At 56.8% G+C, this 23955-nt stretch overlaps 8 protein-coding genes across 8 annotated transcripts; 5 read left to right on the top strand and 3 right to left on the bottom strand.

Moving 5' to 3' along the window:
• Window positions 1-338: 338 nt before the first annotated feature.
• Window positions 339-1341, top strand: CcaverHIS019_0207850 (uncharacterized protein; the record flags this gene model as incomplete). Its single annotated transcript, XM_060597836.1, has 3 exons — window positions 339-572; window positions 609-914; window positions 949-1341. The coding sequence occupies 3 exons, from the start codon at window positions 339-341 to the stop codon at window positions 1339-1341; spliced, it is 933 nt and encodes a 310-aa protein (XP_060454689.1).
• A 708-nt stretch (window positions 1342-2049) lies between these two features.
• On the bottom strand, window positions 2050-3099 carry CcaverHIS019_0207840 (uncharacterized protein; the record flags this gene model as incomplete). Its single annotated transcript, XM_060597835.1, has 1 exon — window positions 2050-3099. One exon carries the CDS (start codon window positions 3097-3099, stop codon window positions 2050-2052), a length of 1050 nt encoding a protein of 349 aa, XP_060454688.1.
• Window positions 3100-3922: 823 nt separating this feature from the next.
• Window positions 3923-4636, bottom strand: CcaverHIS019_0207830 (uncharacterized protein; the record flags this gene model as incomplete). The annotated part of the gene is made up of 2 exons (XM_060597833.1): window positions 3923-4174; window positions 4304-4636. The coding sequence occupies 2 exons, from the start codon at window positions 4634-4636 to the stop codon at window positions 3923-3925; spliced, it is 585 nt and encodes a 194-aa protein (XP_060454687.1).
• Window positions 4637-5801: 1165 nt separating this feature from the next.
• On the top strand, window positions 5802-7798 carry SKO1 (uncharacterized protein; the record flags this gene model as incomplete). The annotated part of the gene is made up of 4 exons (XM_060597832.1): window positions 5802-5856; window positions 5897-6055; window positions 6401-7543; window positions 7587-7798. The coding sequence occupies 4 exons, from the start codon at window positions 5802-5804 to the stop codon at window positions 7796-7798; spliced, it is 1569 nt and encodes a 522-aa protein (XP_060454686.1).
• Window positions 7799-8248: 450 nt separating this feature from the next.
• CcaverHIS019_0207810 (uncharacterized protein) lies at window positions 8249-9589 on the bottom strand (the record flags this gene model as incomplete). Its single annotated transcript, XM_060597831.1, has 9 exons — window positions 8249-8296; window positions 8345-8446; window positions 8648-8698; window positions 8810-8893; window positions 8926-8962; window positions 8998-9084; window positions 9220-9229; window positions 9305-9315; window positions 9564-9589. The coding sequence occupies 9 exons, from the start codon at window positions 9587-9589 to the stop codon at window positions 8249-8251; spliced, it is 456 nt and encodes a 151-aa protein (XP_060454685.1).
• A 69-nt stretch (window positions 9590-9658) lies between these two features.
• On the top strand, window positions 9659-11097 carry CcaverHIS019_0207800 (uncharacterized protein; the record flags this gene model as incomplete). The annotated part of the gene is made up of 5 exons (XM_060597830.1): window positions 9659-10252; window positions 10289-10611; window positions 10648-10781; window positions 10828-10903; window positions 11049-11097. The coding sequence occupies 5 exons, from the start codon at window positions 9659-9661 to the stop codon at window positions 11095-11097; spliced, it is 1176 nt and encodes a 391-aa protein (XP_060454684.1).
• Window positions 11098-11687: 590 nt separating this feature from the next.
• Window positions 11688-14829, top strand: CcaverHIS019_0207790 (uncharacterized protein; the record flags this gene model as incomplete). The annotated part of the gene is made up of 6 exons (XM_060597829.1): window positions 11688-11856; window positions 12078-12085; window positions 13330-13517; window positions 13570-13892; window positions 13934-14346; window positions 14461-14829. 6 exons carry the CDS (start codon window positions 11688-11690, stop codon window positions 14827-14829), a joined length of 1470 nt encoding a protein of 489 aa, XP_060454683.1.
• A 5555-nt stretch (window positions 14830-20384) lies between these two features.
• Window positions 20385-22086, top strand: CcaverHIS019_0207780 (uncharacterized protein; the record flags this gene model as incomplete). The annotated part of the gene is made up of 9 exons (XM_060597828.1): window positions 20385-20740; window positions 20790-20859; window positions 20910-20986; window positions 21032-21138; window positions 21180-21325; window positions 21570-21625; window positions 21732-21806; window positions 21857-21938; window positions 22024-22086. The coding sequence occupies 9 exons, from the start codon at window positions 20385-20387 to the stop codon at window positions 22084-22086; spliced, it is 1032 nt and encodes a 343-aa protein (XP_060454682.1).
• Between the last annotated feature and the right edge of the window lie 1869 nt (window positions 22087-23955).

The raw sequence follows: 23955 nt of genomic DNA, 5'->3' as shown, positions 1-23955 counted from the left end.
TGGGTGCATCTTGGTGCAGAGAAAAGAAGAGGAGAAGGAAAAGGAAAAGGAAAAGGAGGAGAGGATAAGGTGGAAGGTGGTGAAGCTGGAGGGGTGGGCGAATGCCGCAAAAGGCCGAAAGCTGAGCCGGCTAAGTTGATGATGGAGGCCGGGCGAGGCACGGCCTGGGTTAAGTAAGGAGGTAAAGGAAGGAAGGCAACTGACCCACTCAGTCAAAGGTCATCACCGTCCGCCGTTACCTTACATTGCCGCAACTCCAACCATTAACATTCCCACATTCACTTCCACTCCTCAACACGCTCAGCGCCCCTATTACCCCCTACATCTAATCTATCAACATGGGTGACTCTGCCATTCACGCTGTTGCTGGCGCCGTCGGCGGCGCCATCTCCATGACGCTCACTTACCCACTCGTCAACCTCTCCACTCGCGCGGCCGTGGCAACCAAGCACGAGGACATTAGCCTCAAGGATGCGATCGTCCAGACCGTCAAGAAGGAGGGTCTTTCGGGCCTCTACTCTGGTCTCGAGAGCTCACTGTTCGGCATCGCCATCACCAACGGCATCTACTACGTGAGATCCCACCTGGTTTTGAAATCCTAACCCCAGCTCTTCTATGAAGAGACGCGCTCGCAGCTCATCAAGCGCCGCACGGTCAACACTGGCGAGGGTCTGACGACCCGGGAGGGTATCATTGCCGGATTGATTGCTGGCTCAATCACCACCACGCTCACCAACCCCATTTGGACGTTGCAGGCGTACCAGTCGACCAAGGTGACGACCAATGCCGACGGCAAGGTCGTCAAACCTACGATGGGTTCGGCCGCCCGCGACATTATCAAGCAAAGCGGCATCAAGGGCCTGTGGCGTGGCCTTGGGCCGGCGCTGATCCTCGTCATCAACCCGGTGATCCAGGTCAGTATACTTCTAGAACCAGATCTGACTCCAGTACACGACGTTTGAGCGCATGGCGACCCTGCTGCTCAACTACCGCGCCAAGAAGTCTGGCTCGGCCACCGTCGGTACCCGCTCGGCCCTGTCCGACTGGGACCTGTTTATGCTTGGCGCCATCTCCAAGCTCATCGCGACGGGCATCACCTACCCCTACCTCGTGGTCAAGAGCCGCCTCCAGGTCGCCAGCCACAAGTACAAGAGCTCGGTGACGGCCGTCCTTGAGATCCTTAAGACTGAGGGCCTCCGCGGCGTCTACGCCGGCCTCGGTCCCAAGCTCCTCCAGAGCGCGCTCACCGCCGCGTTTATGTTCGTGGCGCAGCGTCGCCTGTACGAGGTTGTCAAGAACCTCATTGTCCAGATCCAGGCCCGCAAGGCCGTCCGGGCTTAGGGTTATGTCAGGCTTGGGGTGTAACATGCAACTAGGACCAGCTGTGTGCGGTTGTGTGAGGTGTGGGATTGTGTGATGTAGATTGGCGCATGTTGGGGAATGTCAACACTGCAGTTTTGAGACAGTTGGAGTGTGATGAGCAGTCTGTTGGCAGCGGCGTTGACAGCCGCGGCTGCTGTTCAATTAATTGTTAATTAGCGCGTGGTAGTCGCGTCAAGTCATAGCCGGAGTTTAGGCCTGTGGTTGGCTTGTGCATGCGGTTGTCGCTGGATCGTCGGACATGTTGGTCTGAGCGCTGGTTGCTCACGCATACGCATGGACAACTTGCGTTCACACGCGCTGGGTAGATGGAGCGGCCCAATCATCGCCCACCTTGTCACACCGGCCTCCTCGCGCCCACCAAGGCCACAAGCCCGGCCCATCTTCCATCACCTGATCCAAGGTCTCACCATGGGCGCAGGCGAAGCATTGTCCTAGCATTGTCCTTCTTTCCATCTTGAAACCGCCAACAATGTCATCGCAGCATTCCGCATGAGACATGTTATCGCGCCTTGCAACCCTGCTTCTTGGCTAATTGATCACCTGTCTTCGTGGGGGGCCATCGGCTCTAGCATATAGTACACGGTCATACAATCTTGCCTGGTTCTCCTCTTATCGTTACGTTGTCTCTTGCCTCCTTACCCCTCATCATCATCCTATCGCTGCCGCTTACGACTCCTCATACTCTTGCGACCCATCGCCAACCGGGTTGGTATGAATCCGGATCGTCTCCTCCACCAGACGCCAAAATCCCTCCTCCCCAAGCATGTCATGCAAGTCCTTTGCCGCCTCGAGCCGGGCCACGACCACGGCCGTCCGCGCCTCGGCATAACTCTCACCAGCTCCCCAGCTAGGCCGGTCTGCCACCTCGCGACCGAGCCGGAGCCAGTCGTATCCCGCCGACTCGGCATCTGCCGCCGAAGAAGAGAAATCTGCCCAGGCGCGCATGAGCTGCGATCGGGCCTTGGCGCGGATCTTCTGCTCGAGCACGCTGCCGTCGGATTTTCTCGACCCGCTCGAGATGGGCGAAGTAATGTCATCGTCAGGCTTGGTGTCCAGTCCCTGCAGGAGGAGGGAGAGGGTGGCCGCCTGGTCTGGGGCTGAGATATTGGCATTGGGCGGTGTCACTGGCTCATCATGGTCGTGCTCATCCTCCCGCGGCTCGTCGGTACCAGCCCCGTATTGGGCCCAGTAATTGTCCTCGTCGTCGTGGTGGTCGTCGTATAGTTCAGCCTGTTGCGAGGGCGGCGTAAAACCAGCCCAGTAGTCTTCCGGTGCATCCTCGTACCCAGCATACGAGACGTCCGAGGGATCACTACGCCAATCGAAAGCAGAATTGCCGAGTTTTGCGCCGGAATAAACCCATCCGCGGCCCTTGTCGCCAGCCTCGTGTTGGAACGAGACTTCTACAGCATCGCCATGCTCGGGGGTAAGGAGAGTGTGTGCGATGGGCATTTCGCCGTCGTGTGCGTATTCCGTCTGTCTGATTGAAGGGGGGCTAAGGGCCAGAAGGCTGAGCGCGTCGGTCAAAGGGTGTGGACCGTCGCGAGAGGGGAGGGGGGTGAGGTGGGCGTCTAGGTCGGAGTCGTCGGGGGGAAGGAAGGTTAGGCGCTCGAGAAAGGTGCGCGAGAGTAGTTCTTGTGGGAGTGGAAGAGTTGGTGGGAGGAGGTGGGCGAGAATGCGGTCTCGGATCTCTAGAGGGAGGGGGGGAGGCTCCATGGTTACTGTATATTAATATGATGGAGGAGGCGGTGAGGAAGGAAGGAGAGTGAAGCGGCGGATTGTTCGTGTGGTTTGCCCGGGGTTGTCGCAATCTCGGAAGGAGCCACGGGGGCTAGTGCGGCTCGGAGTGGGGCACCCTGGGGACGTGCCTCGGACTTGAACAAAACCCAATCACCCCGCTCCCCAACCAGTGAGGGGCTCCTCTTGCCGTAGGGAGGAGACGTCGCACGCCCTTGGGGCCCGACAAGTCCGTTGCTGCGGTGCAATGGCCCAGTTCTGATCCCGGTCTCATCGGAGAGTAGTACACTACTGTAGCAACACTACCGCACCTTGCGCGCGCGTTTAGGTCTGACAGTGCCTCGGCGTTGACCTGCTTCCATCACTACCGTACAGAAAATTTAGACCACGCAGGGAGGCGGCTTCGGCGCTGGAGCCGAAGTATTCACGTGACACATGGAAATTCCGGCTTGTGAGCCGGTTACACGACAGCCGTAGAGCAGTAGAGCGACGGAAGCAGATAGCGCACACTGTTGATGCGAGTGCAGAGGGACACCGCCGTACCGCTAGATGACTACGGTCAAGCGGTGCCGAATTGCTACACTCGGGCTGCCATTCATTGAGTTGAATGGTACGATTCAAATTCAATGAAACGAATGGCGCACAACGTTGCAGTGGTCGCGTTCGCCAAGGCAGCCTGCTGCCACAGGCTGCTGCGATGGGGAGTGTCGAGGGCGCAAGCGAGCAAGCGACAGGCGTACAATCGTGGCGATTCCGCACGTCCCGCCGTGGTGGGAGCCGAACACTACGCCGTCAAGCTGGACTACCACCCTTTCTCTGTGCGCGAGGCCTTCTTCGCCTTGTGTTTCTCCTTCATGACGCGGCGCTTGCGCACCTCAGCCTTCTGGAGCTCCTTGACGCGTTCGCGTTGAGCGTCGCTCGTCTGGCCGCGCACGAGCCCGCGACCGGCATTTACGATCGTCGCGTGGAGGTTCTCAATGCAGATTGCGAGGTTTTGCGGGGCGCTGCGCGAGGTCTGGGACGAGAGGAGCAGCGAGGGGGCGTGGTAGTATGGCTCTGCGTCAGTGCCTTCTGTGCTTTTGCGCTTCTGTGCCTTCCGACGGAGCGAATTGTGCCAAGTCACTTCACACATGTACACTACACAATCTCTTTACTCTCACTCATCCTCATTCTAACTACTCACCGACTGCTGGAGCGCGGGAACGAGGAATGGCGGTAGCCAAGTCCCTCGGGCACGGAAGACGTCGAAACGGACAACCGCCTTTGAGTTGGTCTTGTTAACGTGTTGGCCACCAGGACCTGACGAGCGCGCATACGAGACTTCGTATGAGGTTTTTGGGACGTCTTCGGGCACGAAATCGTCGAGCCAGTCGCGGGCGAGGGCGTGGTCCCCATCGTTGACCAGTTCTTTGAGGGCAAGGAGCTCATCTGAGGCGGGAGCCAGAGTGTATGGGGAGGTGGACAGGTGGCGGAGGTGTGGGAGGCGTGGGACCGTGACGCGTGCGAGAGCCAGCATGGTAGGATCTGGCTGCCCGAGAAGGTCGTAAGCATGCAGAGGAAGGTGGACTTTGAAAGTGGAGGTCTTCAATGGATCTGATGTGCCACACTCACGTGGGATTACGGACTTGTTATAACTCCGAGTGACATATTTGCAAATTGAATTGGCAAATCAAATTCTCTTCTATCTGTGAGACTTTGAGCAAAGAGAGAGATGGTAGTGGGTGACGTAGGGTGAGGGGTGGGGATTTTTCAAAGAGCGCTCGCCCTACTCCCCCTACTTCTCGACGTCATTCATGTTCCTTTTCGACCATCAACTCCGTCATCGACCAACCACCGGTTGACTCTTGTCCCACATCCTTCACATCGTCATCATCGCCATCCACCTCCACCAAACCTCTACGCGCGCGCACGCCTCGATTGAGTCACCCTTCGACGCTGAGACACCACACTAGACAGGCGCGTCAGTCAACCTCTCCGCCTTTGACGGTACAACCACTTCTGCAACTCTTTACGAGAAGCGAGCAAATCATCCCTTTACTCGAGGGCTGATCTGTGCATACGACAACCGTACAGCGACCAAAAGCTGCCAGCTCTATCATTAACCTTTGCCATTACGGCCCTTATTCAAGGCATTACAAGTGAGTAAGCCAGAGGTGATTTTTCGCTCTGAGACTCCCAACTGTCAACAACCCACCGTCACGCGTCCGACACTCGTCATAGCCACCCATTTCGTTCCTCGACCCCAACCTCGTCGCGTTCATCTCCATCCTCCTCCTTGTCCTCCTACATGCATGGAAAGATGCTGACCGTTGCAACACTTGCCACCCCGCTAAACCGTTGCACCCCAACTCGCTTATTCATCTCACACCCGCCTTCCCCCCTCAATCACCGCACCTGCCCACCCCCAACTACCCCTACACTTCACACTGCGGTCCGGTCCTTCCTCAACGCCGACTCGTCGTTAACAGATAGTACAAGGCCGAAGCGCTCTGTGCATAGAGCTCTAGCAATCCGCCTTTGATCGGACATCTACCATTCGTGTCTGAGAACACTGGCGCCTCGCCCGTCCCCGACACTCAGATCTATTCCTCAGTTTCACAGGGTAGTACATCCAGCTTCTTGTTCATTTGCCACCGTAGGCTCTGTAGCTTCTAGAACACCCACACTCGTCCCCCTCAAAAATGGCTGCCGTCGCTCATCCCCCGGCGTCCGTGCCGACAGCGCCCGCTGCCTCTGGTAAGCCAGCCGAGTGTGGCAATTTCGCTGACGGGTTCAGTAGAACCTCCGTCCGCTTATATCAAGGAGGAACCCACCGTCACCTCTAACGAAAAGGCGGCGGATTCCGACAAGGCGGTTGCTGGACCTGCCGACGGCAAGAACGAAGATGGAGATCAAAAGAGAGCACCGTCTTCAGAGCAGGATGGTGATGGAGGTGGTGAGTACTGCACGACACAGGTCGGAACTTTTTTGTTGTACCAGAGAGTGTTATTCGAGTCTCGGTGGTGTCGTCACTCATGACCAGATGATGAGGTCATAGCCTCCAACAGAGGCGACGCCACCAATATCAACCACATAGTCATCCTAGCTCTAGTAACTCAAGCTCCTCTCCCCTCGCCCCTTCCCCCGTCCCCATAGCCCTCTCCACATACATCCAGTTTCGTCTCTCTTCACCATCCCCGCTCTACTAGCATCTTTGTCCTTTGCTTACACTCGATCCTTGTCTCTTGTCCGACTCTTCCGACTCCTCACGTCATCCTCCTCTCCTCTCTACAATCCGCAGCCAAATCCCCGAACGGTCCTGGCGCCGACACTTCGACTCGCTTTGATCTCGAGCCTAATCCTTTCGAGCAGTCGTTCTCTCGCGGGTCCCAGTCTCAGGATCGTACCACTCCGCCGAGAGGTGGCGACGCCACCAGCATCAAACACAACGCACTCCCGCCTCTCTCGTCGCTCACGAGCCCGGCAGCGGCAGACCCTACCCAGTTCCCTTGGCTGGCGGGACAGTCTCTCCGATCTGGCCCTCTGAGCCCTGCGATGCTGGCCGGCCCAGCCGCTCAGAACAACAACCAGAACAACAACCAGAACAACTCCCAGAACAACTCCAATAGCAACGCAAACCAGACGTGGGGTCCAGCAACTGAGAACGCCGCTACCAGCGAGGAGACTTTCGAACCAGGCAACTTTAGGACCGGCTTCACGCCGGGCACTGGGTCGGGCTTCACGCCCGGATACAATGCACTGCTCAACCCGGGCTTTGGAAACCTTCTGCCCAGTCCGAACACGGCTAATTTCCTTGCCAACCTTACATCTGTCACCAACGAGAACGGTGATCAGCAAGCCCCAACCGACCTGCGTCAGCCTCAACCTCCGTCTGGCATTCACCAGCCCGGCGGCCCTCACGGCATGTCGCACCTCAATCCAGCACACCAGTCGGCGGAAACCATCACGCCTGGCACACTGAACGCCATCGCCAGCGACCTGAACCGGCAGCAGCCTCCTCCAGGAATGGCGCCTGGCTTCTACCCCGGCATGCAACCGCAGCCCGGCATGGTGCCTGGCATTCCGCCCGCCGACTATGCCCAACAGAACGCCAATGCCGCCAGCCAGGCTGCCAACGGCCTTTTCCTCTTGTCGCAAGCTCATCAGGAGTTATCCAAGAGGGAGGAAGAGGCCAAGTCGACCCCGCCATCGTCTAAACGCGGCGCACCTTCCGGTGGTAGTGCGGGCAAATCAGCAGGCCAGAAGCGGAAGGAGCCAGCAGGCAAGGGCAACGCAGCGAAGAAGAGCAAAAAGAGTCCCGAGATCGAGCTGCCTTCTGACGATGACTCGGACAGCGATTCTAGGAAGAGCGGTGGTGAGAAGAGGTCACGCAACGAGACGGAAGAGGACAAGCGCAAGAACTTCCTGGAGCGCAACCGTCAAGGTGAGTCGGTTGTGGTGATGTAGATGTCAGCGCTGACAGACAGCGGCGCTCAAGTGTCGTCAGCGCAAGAAGGCGTGGCTCAACGAGCTCCAGAACAAGGTCGAGACGCTTACCATGGACAACGAGCGGCTACTCCACAATGTTCGAGGGCTCGAAGATGAGGTCAATCGACTCACCAACATCCTAATGTCCCATCGCGAGTGTGGCATCGGCATGCCTCCAATGCCGCAAGCGTACGGCCGCCCTCTTCGCTAGTGGGCACTCGAGACCTCATGTTCTCCTTGTCGCAGTCACATCCAGCTTCTCTTCCCCGACGTCCCTATCCTCGCGCCTTTACACAGCAGTTGTCACTACCCAGCATCTACGCTCCCATCCACTGGACTCTAGTCTTCGCGGCCCGACTGCCTCACTGCCGCCGCGGCCGCTTGTGTAGCTGGCCAGGTAACGGCCGGCCGCGTACTACTCCTTCGCTTTCGCTCCCTCCTTGACTCTCACATTCCGTTGAGATTGTGTCTAGCCCAGCCGCGCAGCGAGCTCCCATGTATCACAGAGACCGAATGCAGCCTATTTCCTTAGCTCGTTGGTGTGTTCTGAATGGCGATTCTATATCTATACATGCTGAGGAAGACCTGAAATTGACAAGAACATTAATGCTAAGTTGATAGGGAGGACGGAGAGGTAGGGTTGGTGAGGTGCCAATGTCATCTAGATGACGCGGACGGCGTAGGCAATGCACACGAAGATGATGCCATCCTGATGTCAGCGCCAACCCTGCAGCCGTCCAAGCATGACAAGCCTCACGTTGGAGAAGATCTCCTGGCACGCGGCGTCCGTGTCCTCCCAGTGGCAGGCCATATCGGCACGTCCGGCCTGGCCAAGGTTCTCAGTGAACGTGGTCGTGACCTGCCATCAGCTGGATGTAGGGATGGAGTTAGCAGACTATGTGATCGGTGAGTGTGGCGAGGCGCGTGATGGCCGTCGTGGCCATCGTGGTGCGAGAGCGTGCGGACACAGAGGAAGCGCAGGTGTGCACAATGAGGACATGAGGACACGTGGAAGTAGAGTGTGCCGTCCGGCATTGTTGACGCTGATACCGACACTCACGATGTACTTGAAGCCCTTGGGCTCGATCTCAAGCATGCGGGATTTGACCTTCTACATGTCAGTGTTGTCCCATTCCTCCGCAGCATCGGAGATGTGGGCATCCCGCGTGCTCTCCCACTCTGACTACTCAGTGGGGTTTGGGCGCACAGCCCATGGACGCACCTCGCAAATGTCCTTGGAGTACTGGCTCATGCGAGGCTTGTCGTTGCCGTCCCACACAGCATTGGCCAGCGTCTTAGCGAGGAGCTAGTGTCAGTGCGTCCACACAGCACACGAACAGTGCGGACATAGGGACGGAGTTGGTCGGCGTTGAATCTGGCGTCAGCGGCGGCGTCGGGACACGTACGTACTTGAGGCGTGGGGAGGCCATGCGGAGCGGCGGAGAGAGAGCGCCGCCGGGCCGAGACATAGGCGAGGTGTCTGGAGATGAAGTAAGGCTGTCGATGTGATTGCGGAGAGCGCGGGAGTAGAACTCTCCGTTTGAGTCTGATTTGGATGTTGATGATGAGGAGGAACCGGGGAGGCGCGATTTGATCGCGTCGAGCATCGGCATTTGGGCCTAAGGTACAGACCTGGGTTCGGCTGCCGTCAACACCCTTTCCCGGTTTCTCACCATCTCCCATCCCCATCACTCCATCGCCATCGCTACTTCCTCACCTTGATTTAATCTTGTTGAGCGTTTGTCAATCACCAGGAGTGCAACGTGCACATTGACGACGCAGTACTGGAATCACTGCGGAAGTTGATCCAAGACTTGCAATTCAAATCTGACACAAACCCGACTGTACCGCACCTTCCTCCCACGGCCCTCGACCCTCTCTCACCCTTGCACTTTGCACCACCCCTGCAACCTGTATCATCCTTACTTCCAAGCTTCCAACCACGCGACTCGTGCGACTTTAACAACACAGCCCACCTTATTGCCTTGGTCGGCACCAACATTCGACGCGTCCCTTTCCCTCTGCTTCCTTGTTTACGCTACGACGGCGTGATTCAACAGTTGGGGATTTCATGAACGAACCTTCGTGGAGCCACCAGCTCGTCCCTCGCCGCAACCCGCACGCACACCTCGTGCACCCTTCGCCTGTGCGCGCGCACTCTTTCCCCTTTGCTACCTTCTCCGGCGCAGGCCTGTACGCCTCGTCACACCCCTCGGCACTCGCCCTCCAAGCCTGGTCGCTGTCCAGCTCGACCACCGGCAACAACTCACCCTACACTTCACCCTCCACCACCATCCGAACATCCCATTCAAACTCGTACTCATACACGCACTCGACTGCCCACCCTCATTCCCACTCGCTCTCGGCCTCGAGCCTCCACCACCTTCCCTCCCCTCCCCTATCGGCCTCCGCCATGCCTGATCCATGGACTGCCGAGCGCGTCTCGGACCCCGAGGACGACATGCACCCCTGGGGTCTGAACGGGTCCGCCGCCGGCCTGCCCCCCGTCGGTATCCCTCCCAAGGCCCAACATCACCCACAACTAGTACCGCACTCGCCCAAGATGCCCAACGGGCGTGCATACTCGCCTGCATCCAAAAAGCCCATCCCGCTTGAGGTCTGGGCCTCGGTCATGGATCTCTGTAAAGGCCGCGACAAGGTCCTGGTATGTCTCCCTTGCATCCGATGTCGCTGATGACAGAAAACGGTCCAGTACACCCTCCGAACGTACCTCTACATCCTGGGCCTCATTGCGGGCGTGCGTCCGCTGTCCAAGTTCTTCACAGCAAACCAAAAACGCATGAAGCTCGCTACCGCAGGGTTGAGTTTGACGCGCAAGTGTTTGTTGCTCCTCAACCCGCTGCGACCCATGATCGCGCTCGTCTCACCAGAGCCAACAAGTGCACGAGCGTTCCTTGGACATCTCATCGACCTTGTTGGCGCCTTGTCAGACGATGTGTTCTGTCTCTCCAAGCTCGGCTTGGTGTCCAAGCGCAAAGGCGCCGTTGCCGACCGCTGGGCCAAGTGAGCTCCGTCCGGCCGTTCCCAGCTGACACGCAGCCGAGTATGGTTCTACTCGACCGTCACGGGGCTCTGCAGCCTGTGGGCAAAGCAGGGCACGCGCCGTACGGAGAGTGAGAAGAGGGCCGACGACCTCCAGCGCCAGAAGTATCTGTGCGATCTGGTGTTTGTGTGTGAGTACTGGAGCATACGCCGTTCCCCAGCCACGCTCACACACAGCATATGACATCTTTAACGTATCGTGGATGAAGGAGCCAGTGCAGTGCTGTGTGGGCCTCATTGCAGCCATCATCTCGTAAGTCCTCGTCGCTGTGTGACCGTTTTTGTGGCGTTCCATTGCCGCGCCCAGCTTCGGCTATTCGCCCTACCGGTGGAGGGCCCTGCGCGGGCCCCGTTGACCGTCACACATGCGTGGGGTTTCAACTATCAACTGACACCAGCACGAGCCAGCTGTATAACAAGCAGTACGTCGCGCTAGTCAAGCGGTGACGCACGCGGCGTCTGGATGTTTCTGTATTGTGACGACAAGGTGCCGGCTGCTGCCGGCAAGGTTTGGTTTTGAGACGTGACGATTCCTAGTTCTGGGACATGCCCAGTGAGGGTCCACTGGTGCCATAGATTAGCCATGTACATGTCTCTACACGATGTGGGACGATGCGAGAAGCACGACAACGGGGCGTGGGGCGTGGACGCATCGCCGCACTCATCGGGGCGGGGTGGGCTTCGACGTTGGCTCCCTGGGGATCGGATGTGGCCGACGTTGCTCCATCCTGTGTGTTCATAAGAAAGTCATCCCATTCCATGCTGACGAGATCTCGTTGCGCAAAAAGGCGCAGATGTGATCAAGCTACCGAATTGGCGCGCTTGTGCTTAGGGTGGACAGCTCTAACGGCTCTTCCCTGTTGTTGGTTCTGTTCGACTCACGTGTGAGTCACCGATCGAGCGACTCCCGACTCGGCATTCATCCAAGTCCGATGATGTTCCTCGCCCTCGTGTTTCCTCGTGTCGTTCAACCCTCACCTTTCTCATCTTTCCCTTTCTAACCTTTCTCACCTTTCTCTCACCCATCTTCATCTCCCATGCACGCAATGGAAACGACAGCGATAGGCACACTCACCATCCCGCGTATTGTCAACGGCCTCTGGCAGCTCGCGGACGGGCATGGTTCCGAAGTCGACACGGCAGTCGCGGCCTCCGCGGCGCGCAGATACGTCGAAGCGGGTTTTACGGCGTTTGACTGTGCTGACCGTGAGTAGTGTTCGTCTGCGTCGGGACTCAGACTTGTGTGTGGCGAGCGCGATAGCATACGAGGCGGGACGCATGGGCGCATGGTGCTGCGATATTCAGGTGACCTGAATAGCTGCTGCCATTGCTCGGCTGCATGCGGCCGATTCAGAGGTGGCCTATGCCGCCAGACGGGCAGCTCGGCTGGGGATACGGGGACGGCGATCGGCTCGAGCTAACAGCAGACTATGGCGTGAGTTCTGTGGCCGTCTCGTGTCCCTCGGAAGTGTTACGAGACGGCGCAACGTTCAGGTGACCTGAGTCGCAGCTGCTTCGTGTGGCGGGTGGGGCTATCGTCGTCGAGGCTCTGGGACAGCGTGCGCCGTGCGCTTCGTATCCCGCCACCTGGCGTGATGGTCAACTACCTCAACGAAGCTCTACACTTGTTGCGCAAGCGGCCACCCAGAACTACATCGGCTCAGAGAGTTTCATCAGCTATCTCGATCTCTCGATCTCGCGTTATCCGCGACGGCCAGCCCCTACGAGTGTGACGGTTGGTGCCATCGGCACTAGCTCCAAGGTCTTAACCACAACCACACCCATCCACACGTCCAACACACGGGAGATCAGAAAGCGCCACATTCCATGCGAGGCATCGAATGGAAGTGGAACTGGTCTTCGTCATCGCGTCACCCCGATTACACGTTCCCCGCTCGGTACTCGGCGTTGGCGCGGGGCGAGCTGCATCCGCGCGGTGGCACATAAGCATTAGAACATAAGAGGTCGTGTCATGCTGAGCGACTTGCGTTCCACCTGCCTTGAACTGGTATATCACGCATCCACGTCGCGAACCAGCATCCCCCACACGCATAGTCGCCAGATCCGTCTTAGTACGCACGTAGTCGTCGGATCCGTTCTAGACTTGTCGTTCCTCACTCCCTCCGTTCCCCCAATTCCTCCTCCGTGAACCACTTCCCCCCCCCCCCCCCCCCCCCCCCCCCCCATTCCCCCTCCTATCCCATCCCTCCCTACTCCATCCCCCACCCAACCCCCTTCCCCCACCCCCCTTTCCCCCACCTCCCTTTACCCCACCCTCCCCCCACCGATTCCCACTCCGTCTCCCACGCCAACGCCGAACCCTGGAACCCCTACGTGAGAATACCTGGCCACCTGACCACCTGACCATCTGGCCGACGGAGGTAGCTACCCCTGTTCGGGGTTTCCCAGAAACCCAAGAAGCGCGACAGGGCTAGCGCCGGAGTCAGAACTGGGTTTAGCTGACCCAGTTCCTCCGGAGGAGTGGACATCGCATTCCTCGATGGTGCTGGGCTACCTCGGCTCTGTATCACGTATCTGGAGCCGAGCACGTCCAGCCGGAGCTCGCGTCACTCTGTTCCAATATGCAGTCAGCGCTCGGCTCACAACTAAGTGTCAGACCTTGTCAGGCCTGAAAAGCTGTACCACGGCTGACTCTCCGTCTCAGCCTGCTGACCCCAGCCCGCTGAGGAAGTCGTCGGCGCTGCGGGACCTGACCTGGTCGCGTTCACAAAATGGTGCCCTGAGCCGAGCGTGAGCGGTGCGGCCGCGTGTGCAGAGGCTGTCGAGCGCGCATGTGCGCGCATGCGTACCGAAGCAATCGACCTCCTGCAGTACCATGTGTGGCGGTACGACGAGGTCAAGTACATGTGAGTTGCACCAGTAGTCAGGTGTATCAACTTGGGCTGGAATTGACAGCAGCGACAACCTCCACCACCTCGCCCTCTTGCAGGAGGCAGGCAAAATCAAACACCTGGGCCTGACGAACGTGGATTTCCGCCACCTGCGCATGCTACACAGCTCGGGATTCCGTATCGCCACCAACCAGGTGAGCGTGAGCGTGCTCGACACTCGCGCGCGGCGCATGGGCGAGTGGGCGGAGGCGAACGGCATCGCTCTCCTAGCGTACGGATCGCTGTTAGGCGGCTTCGTCTCGGACAAGTGGCTCGGCAAGGAGGAACCACAGGAGGCTGAGCTCTCGAACTGGAGCTTGAGGAAGTATAAGCGCTTCATCGACGCAGCTGGTGAGTGGCGGTGGCGTGACAGATCCAGAACTGATAAAAAGGTGGCTGGAAACCATTCCAGGCGCTCATTGAGTCACTCGCAAAGATTGCAGCCAAGCACACCGTACCTCTCTCAGCCGTCGCGACCCGCTACGTCCTCCAGCAGCCTGGCGTGGCTGCGGTCATCGTCGGCTCGCGCCTCGACGCGAGCAACATTGAAGCGAACAGGGCTGTCTTCTCTTTCACTCTCGACGCGACTGACCTCGCTGCCATCGCGGCTGCACAGGATGAACTCACCGCCCTCCCAGGAGACTGTGGCGACGAGTACCGCTATCCGCCGTTTTTGACCGCGAGCGGCGATCTCAGCCACCACCTTTCCGAAGACGACGATGTACACCGCAAAGAGGTGGAACGTGTGATCGCAGCTGACGGGCGTGTAGAAGTATCCTCTGGCTCGCCATACGAGCCTATTGCCGTGAGTTGCCGTCAGGGGTTGGATAAGCGAAGGTGTAGCCCGCATTCCACACTACTTCCTCGTTTATCGCTCCAGGTCTCGCATTCCGCGTCGACCCTCGCTCGCTAACGCAAGGGATACTGCCGTGGCGTGCGTACAGGCAACACCTTCGTCATAGCCGGCACCACAACACGCGCCATGCCATCAGGCAAGGGGGTCGTGGGAGGCGCAAGAGCCGCTGACCAGTCGACGCACGCGCTTGACATTATTGGCGGCGCGGTGCGCTCTCTCGGTGCGAGTCTGGCGGACGTCACTCGCACACGCGTGCTCCTCTCCTCGGTCGAGGGGTGGGAGGACGTCGTTCGCGTCCACGGAGCTGTGTTTGGACCGCATGCGCGGCCTGTCAATACTACTGTTGGGGGGATTACGTTTATTGGCGCGGGAATCCTCGTCGAGATTGAGGCAGAGGGGGTTATTACATCTGGGCCGCGCGTCCGGTTTTGAAGGGTTTGGTTTGATGTGAGCTTTATGTGGTTAAACTTGACCGAGCGGGGCCAACACGACACACGGACTGCTCTTGAGACAACAAGATGGAAGTTTATGTAGGCATCCTTGTCGAGATCGAGAGGGCCGAGGGCCATATCGCGCCGGACGATGCTTTTCGTTGGCATTGTCAGTGGCAGGAGGCAAGGTTTACATTTGCCACATCTGGCTTAGGGAGAAGGATGATGTCAGGATTTGCGAATCACGGTTCAGGGTTCACCCAAAGGAGATTACGGCACGTGTCAGGCCTATTCCCCGAGTCGCCGCGGCACCGGCGCTCGTCACTTTTCATTCTTTGTGCAAACAAGGAAAATTCAGAACCAACCGTTCCCTATCCAACAGCGCTACGAGATACATGTAACCTAACAGAGCAGCGGCAGGCTAAGTGAAATGCGATTCACGCAACCTGAATCTAGCCCGCTGGCCACCAGATCCGCGAAGCACGCCTTGCCGTACCTCTCCCGCACACTGGGTCCACGGCAACACACATCCTTTCCCTTGTACCCTTGTCCCGCCAAACCCTCAACTCTTTTGCTTTTTTGTTTTTCCTCTTTTCCTTCAAGCGGGAGAGGTTACCAGACTTGCGACACTTGCGTCACCTGCCGCACTTGCTGCACTGAATGGCGGAACACCGATGTTTGCGGACCGACAACGCCCGCCGATCTCCAGAACCCTCAACCGATCCGCGAGGACGGGCCGCGTTGATGGTTCCCGAATACCGACTGGGTGTTTACTGTAGGAATACTGGTTTGGTAAATGGGGTCCTGCGCATGCCGACCACTTCCAGAACAGTTTGCTGGATTGGCCACAATGGCTCACGTCATCCATCATCCAGTGGCAACTTTGTCCAAAGCTGTGAGTTGGGACGCCAATATTCCCGTATCCCGTAACGCCATGGTGGCCAACCCGACCATGTGCACGACCCTCGGCACTGCGATTTTGACTCTGTCATCTCATCAACTCTGACAACCAATAAACTATGCCCTGTTTCAGAGTTTCGGTGTATGGATGCATTGATAGGTTGGGATCAAGTTGTTCCGGGGAGCAAGGTCCCATGGGATCCGTTCCGGACGCGCCGGACGGACAAGGTGGCATTCTGACAATGCCAGATAAAAGCATCGACACCGACGATCGCCAAGATCGCCAGAACCTGCGTCGTCCTGAACTGGACCTCGCGCCACCTAGTTTTCCTGTAATGTGCAGTGTGTTTGTGCCTGGCGGACGCGAATGATTAAAGACACTTGGCCCGTCGAGCAGTCGATCAGTCGTAGCCTTTCAAGCTTTAGGCATTCTCAGGGCCAGGGGCGGCACTGTAAACGGTACAGTTCGAAACGCGGCAAACATGGCAAGTAGCTTGTCGCGCTGGTCCACGCGATCCACGCGACGACCCGGAACCTACCCACAGATCATTGATGGTGGTTCAACAGGAACTGCAATTGCGCGAGCTGCACCACAGGGGCGTTCCAAGGCTCCAAGGCTCGAAAGTGGACGGCACGGTTGCTGCGGAATGAACAATATGATTCAGTGGCGAGCCGCAAGCCATAAGCCGAGAGCCGAGTCCCGAGGCCAACCCTGAAATCACGGATAATGGGTCCCTGCGATCCTGCAGTCGATTCTAGTGCGAGCGCCAAGCTTCGAGTCCCCATCCCTAATTCCAAGTGTAAGGTGATAGACATGGGAATGGTGAACCGCGTCGGTCACCGCGGCGTTGCCGGCTTACAAGGCGGTCGCTGAGCTCTCTGTCGATCCAGCCCCTGTCACCTGGATTAGTCACTACTTGTCAAAGTTAGGGCAGTTTACCTGGATTGCCGGGAAGTAATTTCTGGCGGTTTCCAGCTTTCCGGCATTTTCATTTCATGCTGGAGTGGAGGCGGAACCGGACTGGTTTTCGAGAGGGAACAGTTGGATGACGAGAGAAACAGGGGGGACAATCTTGGGACATGGGCTTTTGTTGCTTTCGTTGCTTTCGTTGCTTTTGTTCACCGAGATCCAGGCCCGCTGCTGGTTGGAATGGTTGGAATGGGACGAGGGTGGCCAGCGGTCATCGTGTTTGTCATGCTGTCATCCGAATCGTCATATCATCAGTTTATCCGATTATCTTTAGAATAGTGTGTTACGAGGCCCAGAGGTTTAGTCTAGAAGTGGGCTGTTGTCAGAGTCGATGTGACAAGGATCTCAGTTGCGGTTTGCGGAAAGTTTGAGCCGACTTATACGGGTTGTGGCTGATGTGGGAGCGGAACATGATTTTAACAAATGACCCGAGACAAGTTGCCCATGTAGCCATGGGTCATGTAAATCGAGATGACCGAGGTAGCGTCGACGCCCATTCTATGTTCCAGGTCAATCTGCTCCAGCTACTCTCAGGTATTATAGGGCACACCTGAGCAACATTCCCTGAGGGATACGTGAATTATCCTCATTACCAAAGGTGGTATTGGTTACCTACTCCATGTTACCCTCCAGGGTTCAGTTCACTAATGATCGAAAGGGTTTAAAAGGGGAGGATCCGACATGTGACACTTGGGAGCTTGAGTGATTGAATTGATTCAAACTGAGTGATGACTGTTAATCCCTGGACCGTGGATCATGTATCAGTGTATCCATTACTTTTGCCTCTGGTTTGATCGGCACGCGACAATCGTCATTCTTCAAACTCGAGGAGAACAGTGGAGGGAATATTGATCGCAATAGACAAAAACCCCTTCAACTAGTCACTTTGGTCACTCCCGGGTATAACATTGAAAGATTGGAAGATTAAAAGCAACATAATAGGCCCTTTTGACAGGCTTGGCCCAAGGGAGGGTGGACACAAAGAAATGCCGAGAAAGCTATAATGGTTGTGATATGGAGTTATTCCTTCTGACTGTAGCGTATCTGTATCTGTATACTTTGTGTATGGGTACACCAAGTACAAGTAGTTGACCGTGCAACTGGGTAGAAGAGAGGGAAGCAAGGGTAAATGTCAAATGAACCCTTTTAATCCTTAACCCTTTCCCCCGCGTTCCCTTGATTCCCCCTTCCCTTTTTCCCCTCGTTCCTTCCTTTTCCTTGCCCTGCCAGACCCTGACCTGTGACCAGAGCTGTACCCTGTCCCGGTTGGGATACCTTGACATACTCGTCGTACGTGTGGGTTGTATCCGCTCTCCGCTTACTACCTTGCATTCCGCCCCTCCTCATTCTCTTGCTCCACCCCTCCTCATCCCCCCCCCACCTCACTCTCTCCATCATCCCATCCTATGTAATTGGGCAAGTTGTATACTCCCCCATATGACACAGTTCATGGGTAATACTCAGTCCAGTCCATGCGTATCATCACAACAACAACACTCAGACACACATCACACGCACAAACTCACGGGGCACACACTTTGGTTTGCTCATTTCTCACAACTGTTCAACGTCCCTTTGGAACAAGCACGCTTGGATCTCCCACCGCCCCCTCCTCCCTCCTCTCCCTCCCTCCTTGCGTCCTTCCTTGCTCTCTACCTCCCTCCGCCCTTGCCTCCCTCTCGATATCGAACACAAGCGACATCTCTAGCCCCTTGCACACATTCTCCCCACAACCTACTACCTCACTTGAACTTGCACACTCACCAATACACGCTTGCCTTCCCACCTCTCCCTTTTCGATTGTGCCTCGACTTGGTATCCCACCCACTAGCTTGACAACACTCGTCTACACGACCTTGTCGACTTGCTTGTCTTTCCAACTGCACAATCCGGCATTGTGCGTTTGGAAACCAGCTTGGACTAGGATCGACGACGACGTTAGAGTGCCCAGGTCGAGTCCTGGTCAGGAGAGAGAGAGAGAGGGTGTGGAGAGAAGGGTAGAGTGTGTCTGTGTCTGTGTCTGGCGGCTCTTGCACAGTCGAAACCCTGTTAGGTCTCGATCTGATTCAAACCCCCGATCCGCTCGACCCGCTGGTTGACTGTACGCCTTTTGGAACTTTGCCAACCTTGGACCTCGCCTCGCTCCCTACATGGCAATAAACCTCACTCGGGTAGTCTGATCTTTGAATCCTCAATCCTCGAATCATCAATCCACCAGAACACCTGGGACCTAAATCAGCGTCACCAAAGAACATTGATTTCATCCATCCATCCATCCATCCCCCAAAATCTCTGAATCCCACTGTCACTACCACACAACCACCACCCACACACAACCACGCAACCACACAACCCTTGCTCCATCCCCTTTCCCCGTCACATCAACCCTTTCTCCTCCCCCCTTCCCCCCGCATCATCGGCCCTACTTGATCGCCAGTCCTCATTTCGCAACCCAGCCCTGGTGACTAAAGGACAAATTCCCTTGACTCGGTACGAAGCCAAGTTGGTTCCAACAGAGCTGCTTGCCTCATCCAGTCAAGCAGCGTCGTAACTGTTGCATGCGACAAGTCGACCCTTTTCGTGCAGTGGCCGGTCCACTCTCGTCTGCAGTCTAGTCGTCGTCCCTGTCCAAATCGCCAGACTTGTGTGTAGTGTTCATGGTGAGTAAAGTAGTCTTGTACATTCCTCCCCAAACCAACAATGTGGCATCCGCCCCCGCTAACCACATCCTCAGCTGCTCGCGTAACCGCCAATCATTGCAAAGTCATGCAATGACTGTGACCCCACGAACACCACAACCAAGCCTTCCTCCTGGTTACTCGACCATGCCCTCTGACGAAGCATCGTCTTTGACTGCATTGTCACATCCTATCCGCCACGACCGTCCCTCGCACACATCCGCCACAGACACCGACTCACCAGTTGTTCCCAATCAAAGACACACATCCGGGGCGTACCCCACGGCGTACCCCATCGGTCCACCCTCGACCTCGCCCCCCCCAGCCCCAGCCCGTCGTCCTCGTTCTCAGAGTAACTCGCACTCACACTTGTCACATCCACACGCTCAACAACCTCACTCTTACCGTTCCAACGATTCGTTCCTATCCCACCCATCACCAGAAACACACCCCAGCAAGCGTCAAAGGCCATACGACGACGTCGAACGATACCCCTCGGACGCACGAGGGTACAATAGCCGCCCAACCTCGAGCCACCGGGACTATATGGCTCCCAGGCGCACTGCCTCCTTCCCGACGCCTTCTGCTATGGATCGAGACCGCGATCCTTTTCGGCCAGACTATCGGCGGGAGGAGGAACGATATCACTATTCCCAAGCAGGGCCTAGCCGACCCGGATACGATTACGGCTATCACCACGCTCAACCAGGACCACCACGTTCTCACCAGCCAGTATCACACATGGCTGTTTCCCGCCCCCCTCTTGCACCGGAATACTCGCGACCAAATCCCCACTGGAGTGGTACAACGGGATCCACACCAAGTACACCCCGACACCCAGCATTGACGTCCAGTCTCGCCTATCAGCCGCCAGGTTCCCACCCATACCCATATGCTTATGCGCCTCCCTCTCACGCTGAGCCTGGGCAACCACCACCAGGTGGCTGGGCACAATGGGGACCACCGTATGGTGGACCAGGATATCCGACTCCAGGAGGATCTTCACGCATGCACTCTGGCCCTTCCCTCCGGAGCCAGCCATCACCCCCACCGCCTGCATCACCGTCGCAGATCCAGCGAGTGCCACCACCACCGCCCGCCTCGGCACCGTCGCCTCCACGCGAAGGAAGCTCGTCACCTTCGGAAACAGGGTTTTTACCTGGGTTTCAGCCAGACTATGACAGGACACGTACCACTCGCCGCCCCAGCTCTGCTGAGGCCGGTAGCGGGCCGGGTTCCGCATCAGCAGTATATGGAAGCGCAGTGCGACCTCCTCCTACTGAGGCCTATCTGATTCTCAGGCCCCATCGCATCCCAAGAAGTGGCTGGCAAGGCGGACAGCAACTCGCAGACTCATCTGGATGGTATGTGATGAGCCGTTCCGTGTCCAAGTTTTGCTGTTAACGGAATCAGGACATATGAGCTCGAAGTGCTTCAAAGCCCCGAGCGAGGCAAAGCGCTGGGCGTCGAGGCCCTCCGGAGAGTGCGTTACTTGCAGAAATTACTCGTTTACTATGCTGACCTAGGCTATAGGGTTGGCCTCCTCTTACCCCACCTCTCATTGTGCAACTGCAGGTTCGAAACGAAAAGGGCGAAGAGGTAGAGACAGAGTACGTTTGGCCTGTGAAATCCCAGGCGACATCATTGACAAACAGCAATGCCACTCTTGCACGGCGTCTGGTTCATCTGACCATGGGCGTCGAGTTAGTCTCGCCAGACGGCATTGACTCTCGCTCCCTGATGCGCGTTCGACCTCCAAGTCGTAAGTATCCTCGTCGGAGTCTCTGTCTTCTGACAACTCAGCTCGTGGCACCGTGCAGCCCTATTATCCCACATCTGCTCCTCCACCATACTCTGTACAACGCACACTCTTGGGCTCATCTGTTCGAACGCCTCAAATTCTCACTCGGGAAGGACGCAAAGGCCTTTACTTCATCTTCCAAGACTTGGTGAGTGGCTCAGCCCCTTGGCGTAAGGAGAGTTTGGCATCCGCAGGGAGGGGTGAGGAGGAGATCTAGGAGCTTTGGAGGTCTGGGAGCCACCTCCTGAAACAGTAGTGGGGCCGTGCTGGCACTTTTTCTCCGCTCCTTCCCTAGACCCAGCCCAGTTCTAGTCACCGAACTGTTGGAGCCTTCGGGCTTGGCTTACCAACCAACCATCTGATCATGTGTCGGCGTCGCTGACCACTTTTAGATTGTGCGGCCTGAGGGGCAATACCGCCTGGAAGGCAAGATTTTGGATCCCGCAGGGTACGTGTGACATTGGACCTGGCGGTCGGTACCTGGCCCTGACCTTGCGCTTGTTGCCATGTGCCACTAGGCACCGGTCCAATTCATTGTGCTAACTCTGCCACAGTCCGCCTCATATTGGCACGTCCATTGGAGTAACGCATCCTTTGACCTATTGCCGCACCGATCCCTTCGATGTCATGTGAGTCTAGACGCGCGGAAGACGTCTTTCGACGGGGCTGACGCTGCCAGTATACCACAGGAATTCCCTGGTCCGGTTGCCATCACACCCTTATCCACAGAGTTTCTACGCCAGGGCGAGCGACACTTGGGGGTGAGTGGTACGGTGGGCGCTACACGACATCGACGACAGGGAGACAAGAGGAGAGAGTATGTGTGTCGAGTACTAACGCCTGAAGCGCCGCCCACGTAATGAAGATGGCGAAACAGATGAGGCAGAAGACACAGTCCATAACGAGTAACTGCCACTGCAGTGGCAACCTCTGCCATGACAAGAAGCTGTTTGCGCGGAGCAACTAGGCCGAGCCTCCGCCTGACGACACTCGACGTAATTATACCATATGACGAGACAAGACAGGGAACACGCATGATTGTTTGCATAGAATAGAAGGGCGGGCCTGCGGTAAGCAGCCTCAGCCCTTGCTACAGGCAGCCTCGCCGCGGTCCTCCACATCCACATCTATAGGCATCAAAATTTATTTGGCACATGCATGATGTGTACTGCTGCCCTTTGGTGGTCTCCAAGTGAGAACCAGGAGGCGGAGATGGTAATCAGAATTAACAAGCTGACGCGTCTTGCAGTGGCACCAATACACATCCAAGATTTACGTTCCATCCAGCCCATCAACCCGACCATGTGGTGAGTGGATCTCCCATGCGTTTGACGCATACATCACGATCAACCATATGGATGTAACTGCAGTCGTGACGACAGCTGGGCCCTTGGCCAGACACCAACCACATTTCTTGGTCGTGAAACGTCGTGTAACCAACCACACATACCCCGCTCACAGATGTTATTGGGGACCTACACGAAGCGTCTTGATCGTTCGTACCCGAGCTCGACCATGGCCATAATTCCACTTGGTATCCGTAAGCTTGTTCCAGTTCGAAGGGCCAGATGATGAGCTCAGTACACCCTCCTTGGCACTGCGTGACGCGGAACGATCAACAACCTGTCGTGCGGTGAAAAAACGTGGTTATGAACAAAACGCGCCAACGGCGAGCAAGCTAAAATTATGCTCGAAGCGCTACTAGTGCTGGTTTGGCCATTGTAACCCGCCACGGCATTAGCAGAATTGGCAAAAACTGCTCTTGACCAGTTTCTGGGCTAACGGTCAGCACAGTTGGTCAAACGAGGTGGTTTCACCTGCTTCGAAGGTAGTACAGCTTCTGGCAATAATTCTTGATAATCGTGACTATTCTGCGTTCGAACCCCTGCGCGCGGATCGCTGTTCCTGGCCAACCAGAGCAGCTATGCAGTTTTTCTCTTGCACAGACACTCTCAACATCATCCATTGTGCCTGGGAAGCGCTACACAACTCCAGAACATGCATGGGCAGAGCTCAAGCGTCGTCTAGCCATGGTGTCCCCTCGCCCACACACCTTGGATGAGGTCTGGGAAGCAGCATAGCGTGTGTGGCTTGAAGTTCAGAAGGCATTCTTTAAGAAGTTTGTCCTCAGCATGTACCAAAGAAGAAGGGCTGGGGAGAAGGCTCGTGGTGGTGCCACCAGATGGTAGTGTGAGTGTATGAGGTGCCACAGACATATTGCTGACACCCCAGTCACGTTCCTGTGGATAAATAGAATGAATGCATAAGGATTGAATGCACTGCAAGACGCCGCGTGGGAGCGATTCGAACGCGGCGTCGCCACAATCGCTGAAATTGTCAAGAATTATTGCCGGAAGCTGACCGGAAACGCGTTTTGAAGTCGCTCTGGGCAGGTGACCGAGGCCTGGTACTCGACGGTATTTCTTACCGATGACGCGCGAGCTACTCTCCTTAGTCGGTCTTCGTAGTCAGCCCTGGTTCGTGCTGTGCTGTTACTAGTCCCGGTCTTGGGTCCACTAAGCGTTTCGTCAGCTGGATAGCGGAGTCCGCCCTCTCCGATAGGCCAGCGACTGCTCTGCTAATCTCGCTGTGTTAATTATCAGCAACAGCGGTCGTTGTCCTTTGGACCTCCTGGGGTGGCATCCGGAAGGGTTGCCAACCTGTCAAACGTTTTCCTGTTCGGTTGTGGACCGCCCTTAATAGACACACGCTGGGTCACTCGCACGATATGCCTGTCTCAGATAGGAGACACGGATAGCGGTCCTGAGACCTGGCGAC

Source organism: Cutaneotrichosporon cavernicola (assembly GCF_030864355.1).
Source record: "Cutaneotrichosporon cavernicola HIS019 DNA, chromosome: 2".
Classification (NCBI taxonomy): Eukaryota; Fungi; Basidiomycota; class Tremellomycetes; order Trichosporonales; family Trichosporonaceae; genus Cutaneotrichosporon; species Cutaneotrichosporon cavernicola.
The sequence above is the reverse complement of the archived record's forward strand: the minus strand, read 5'-3'. Positions and strand labels throughout refer to the sequence as shown.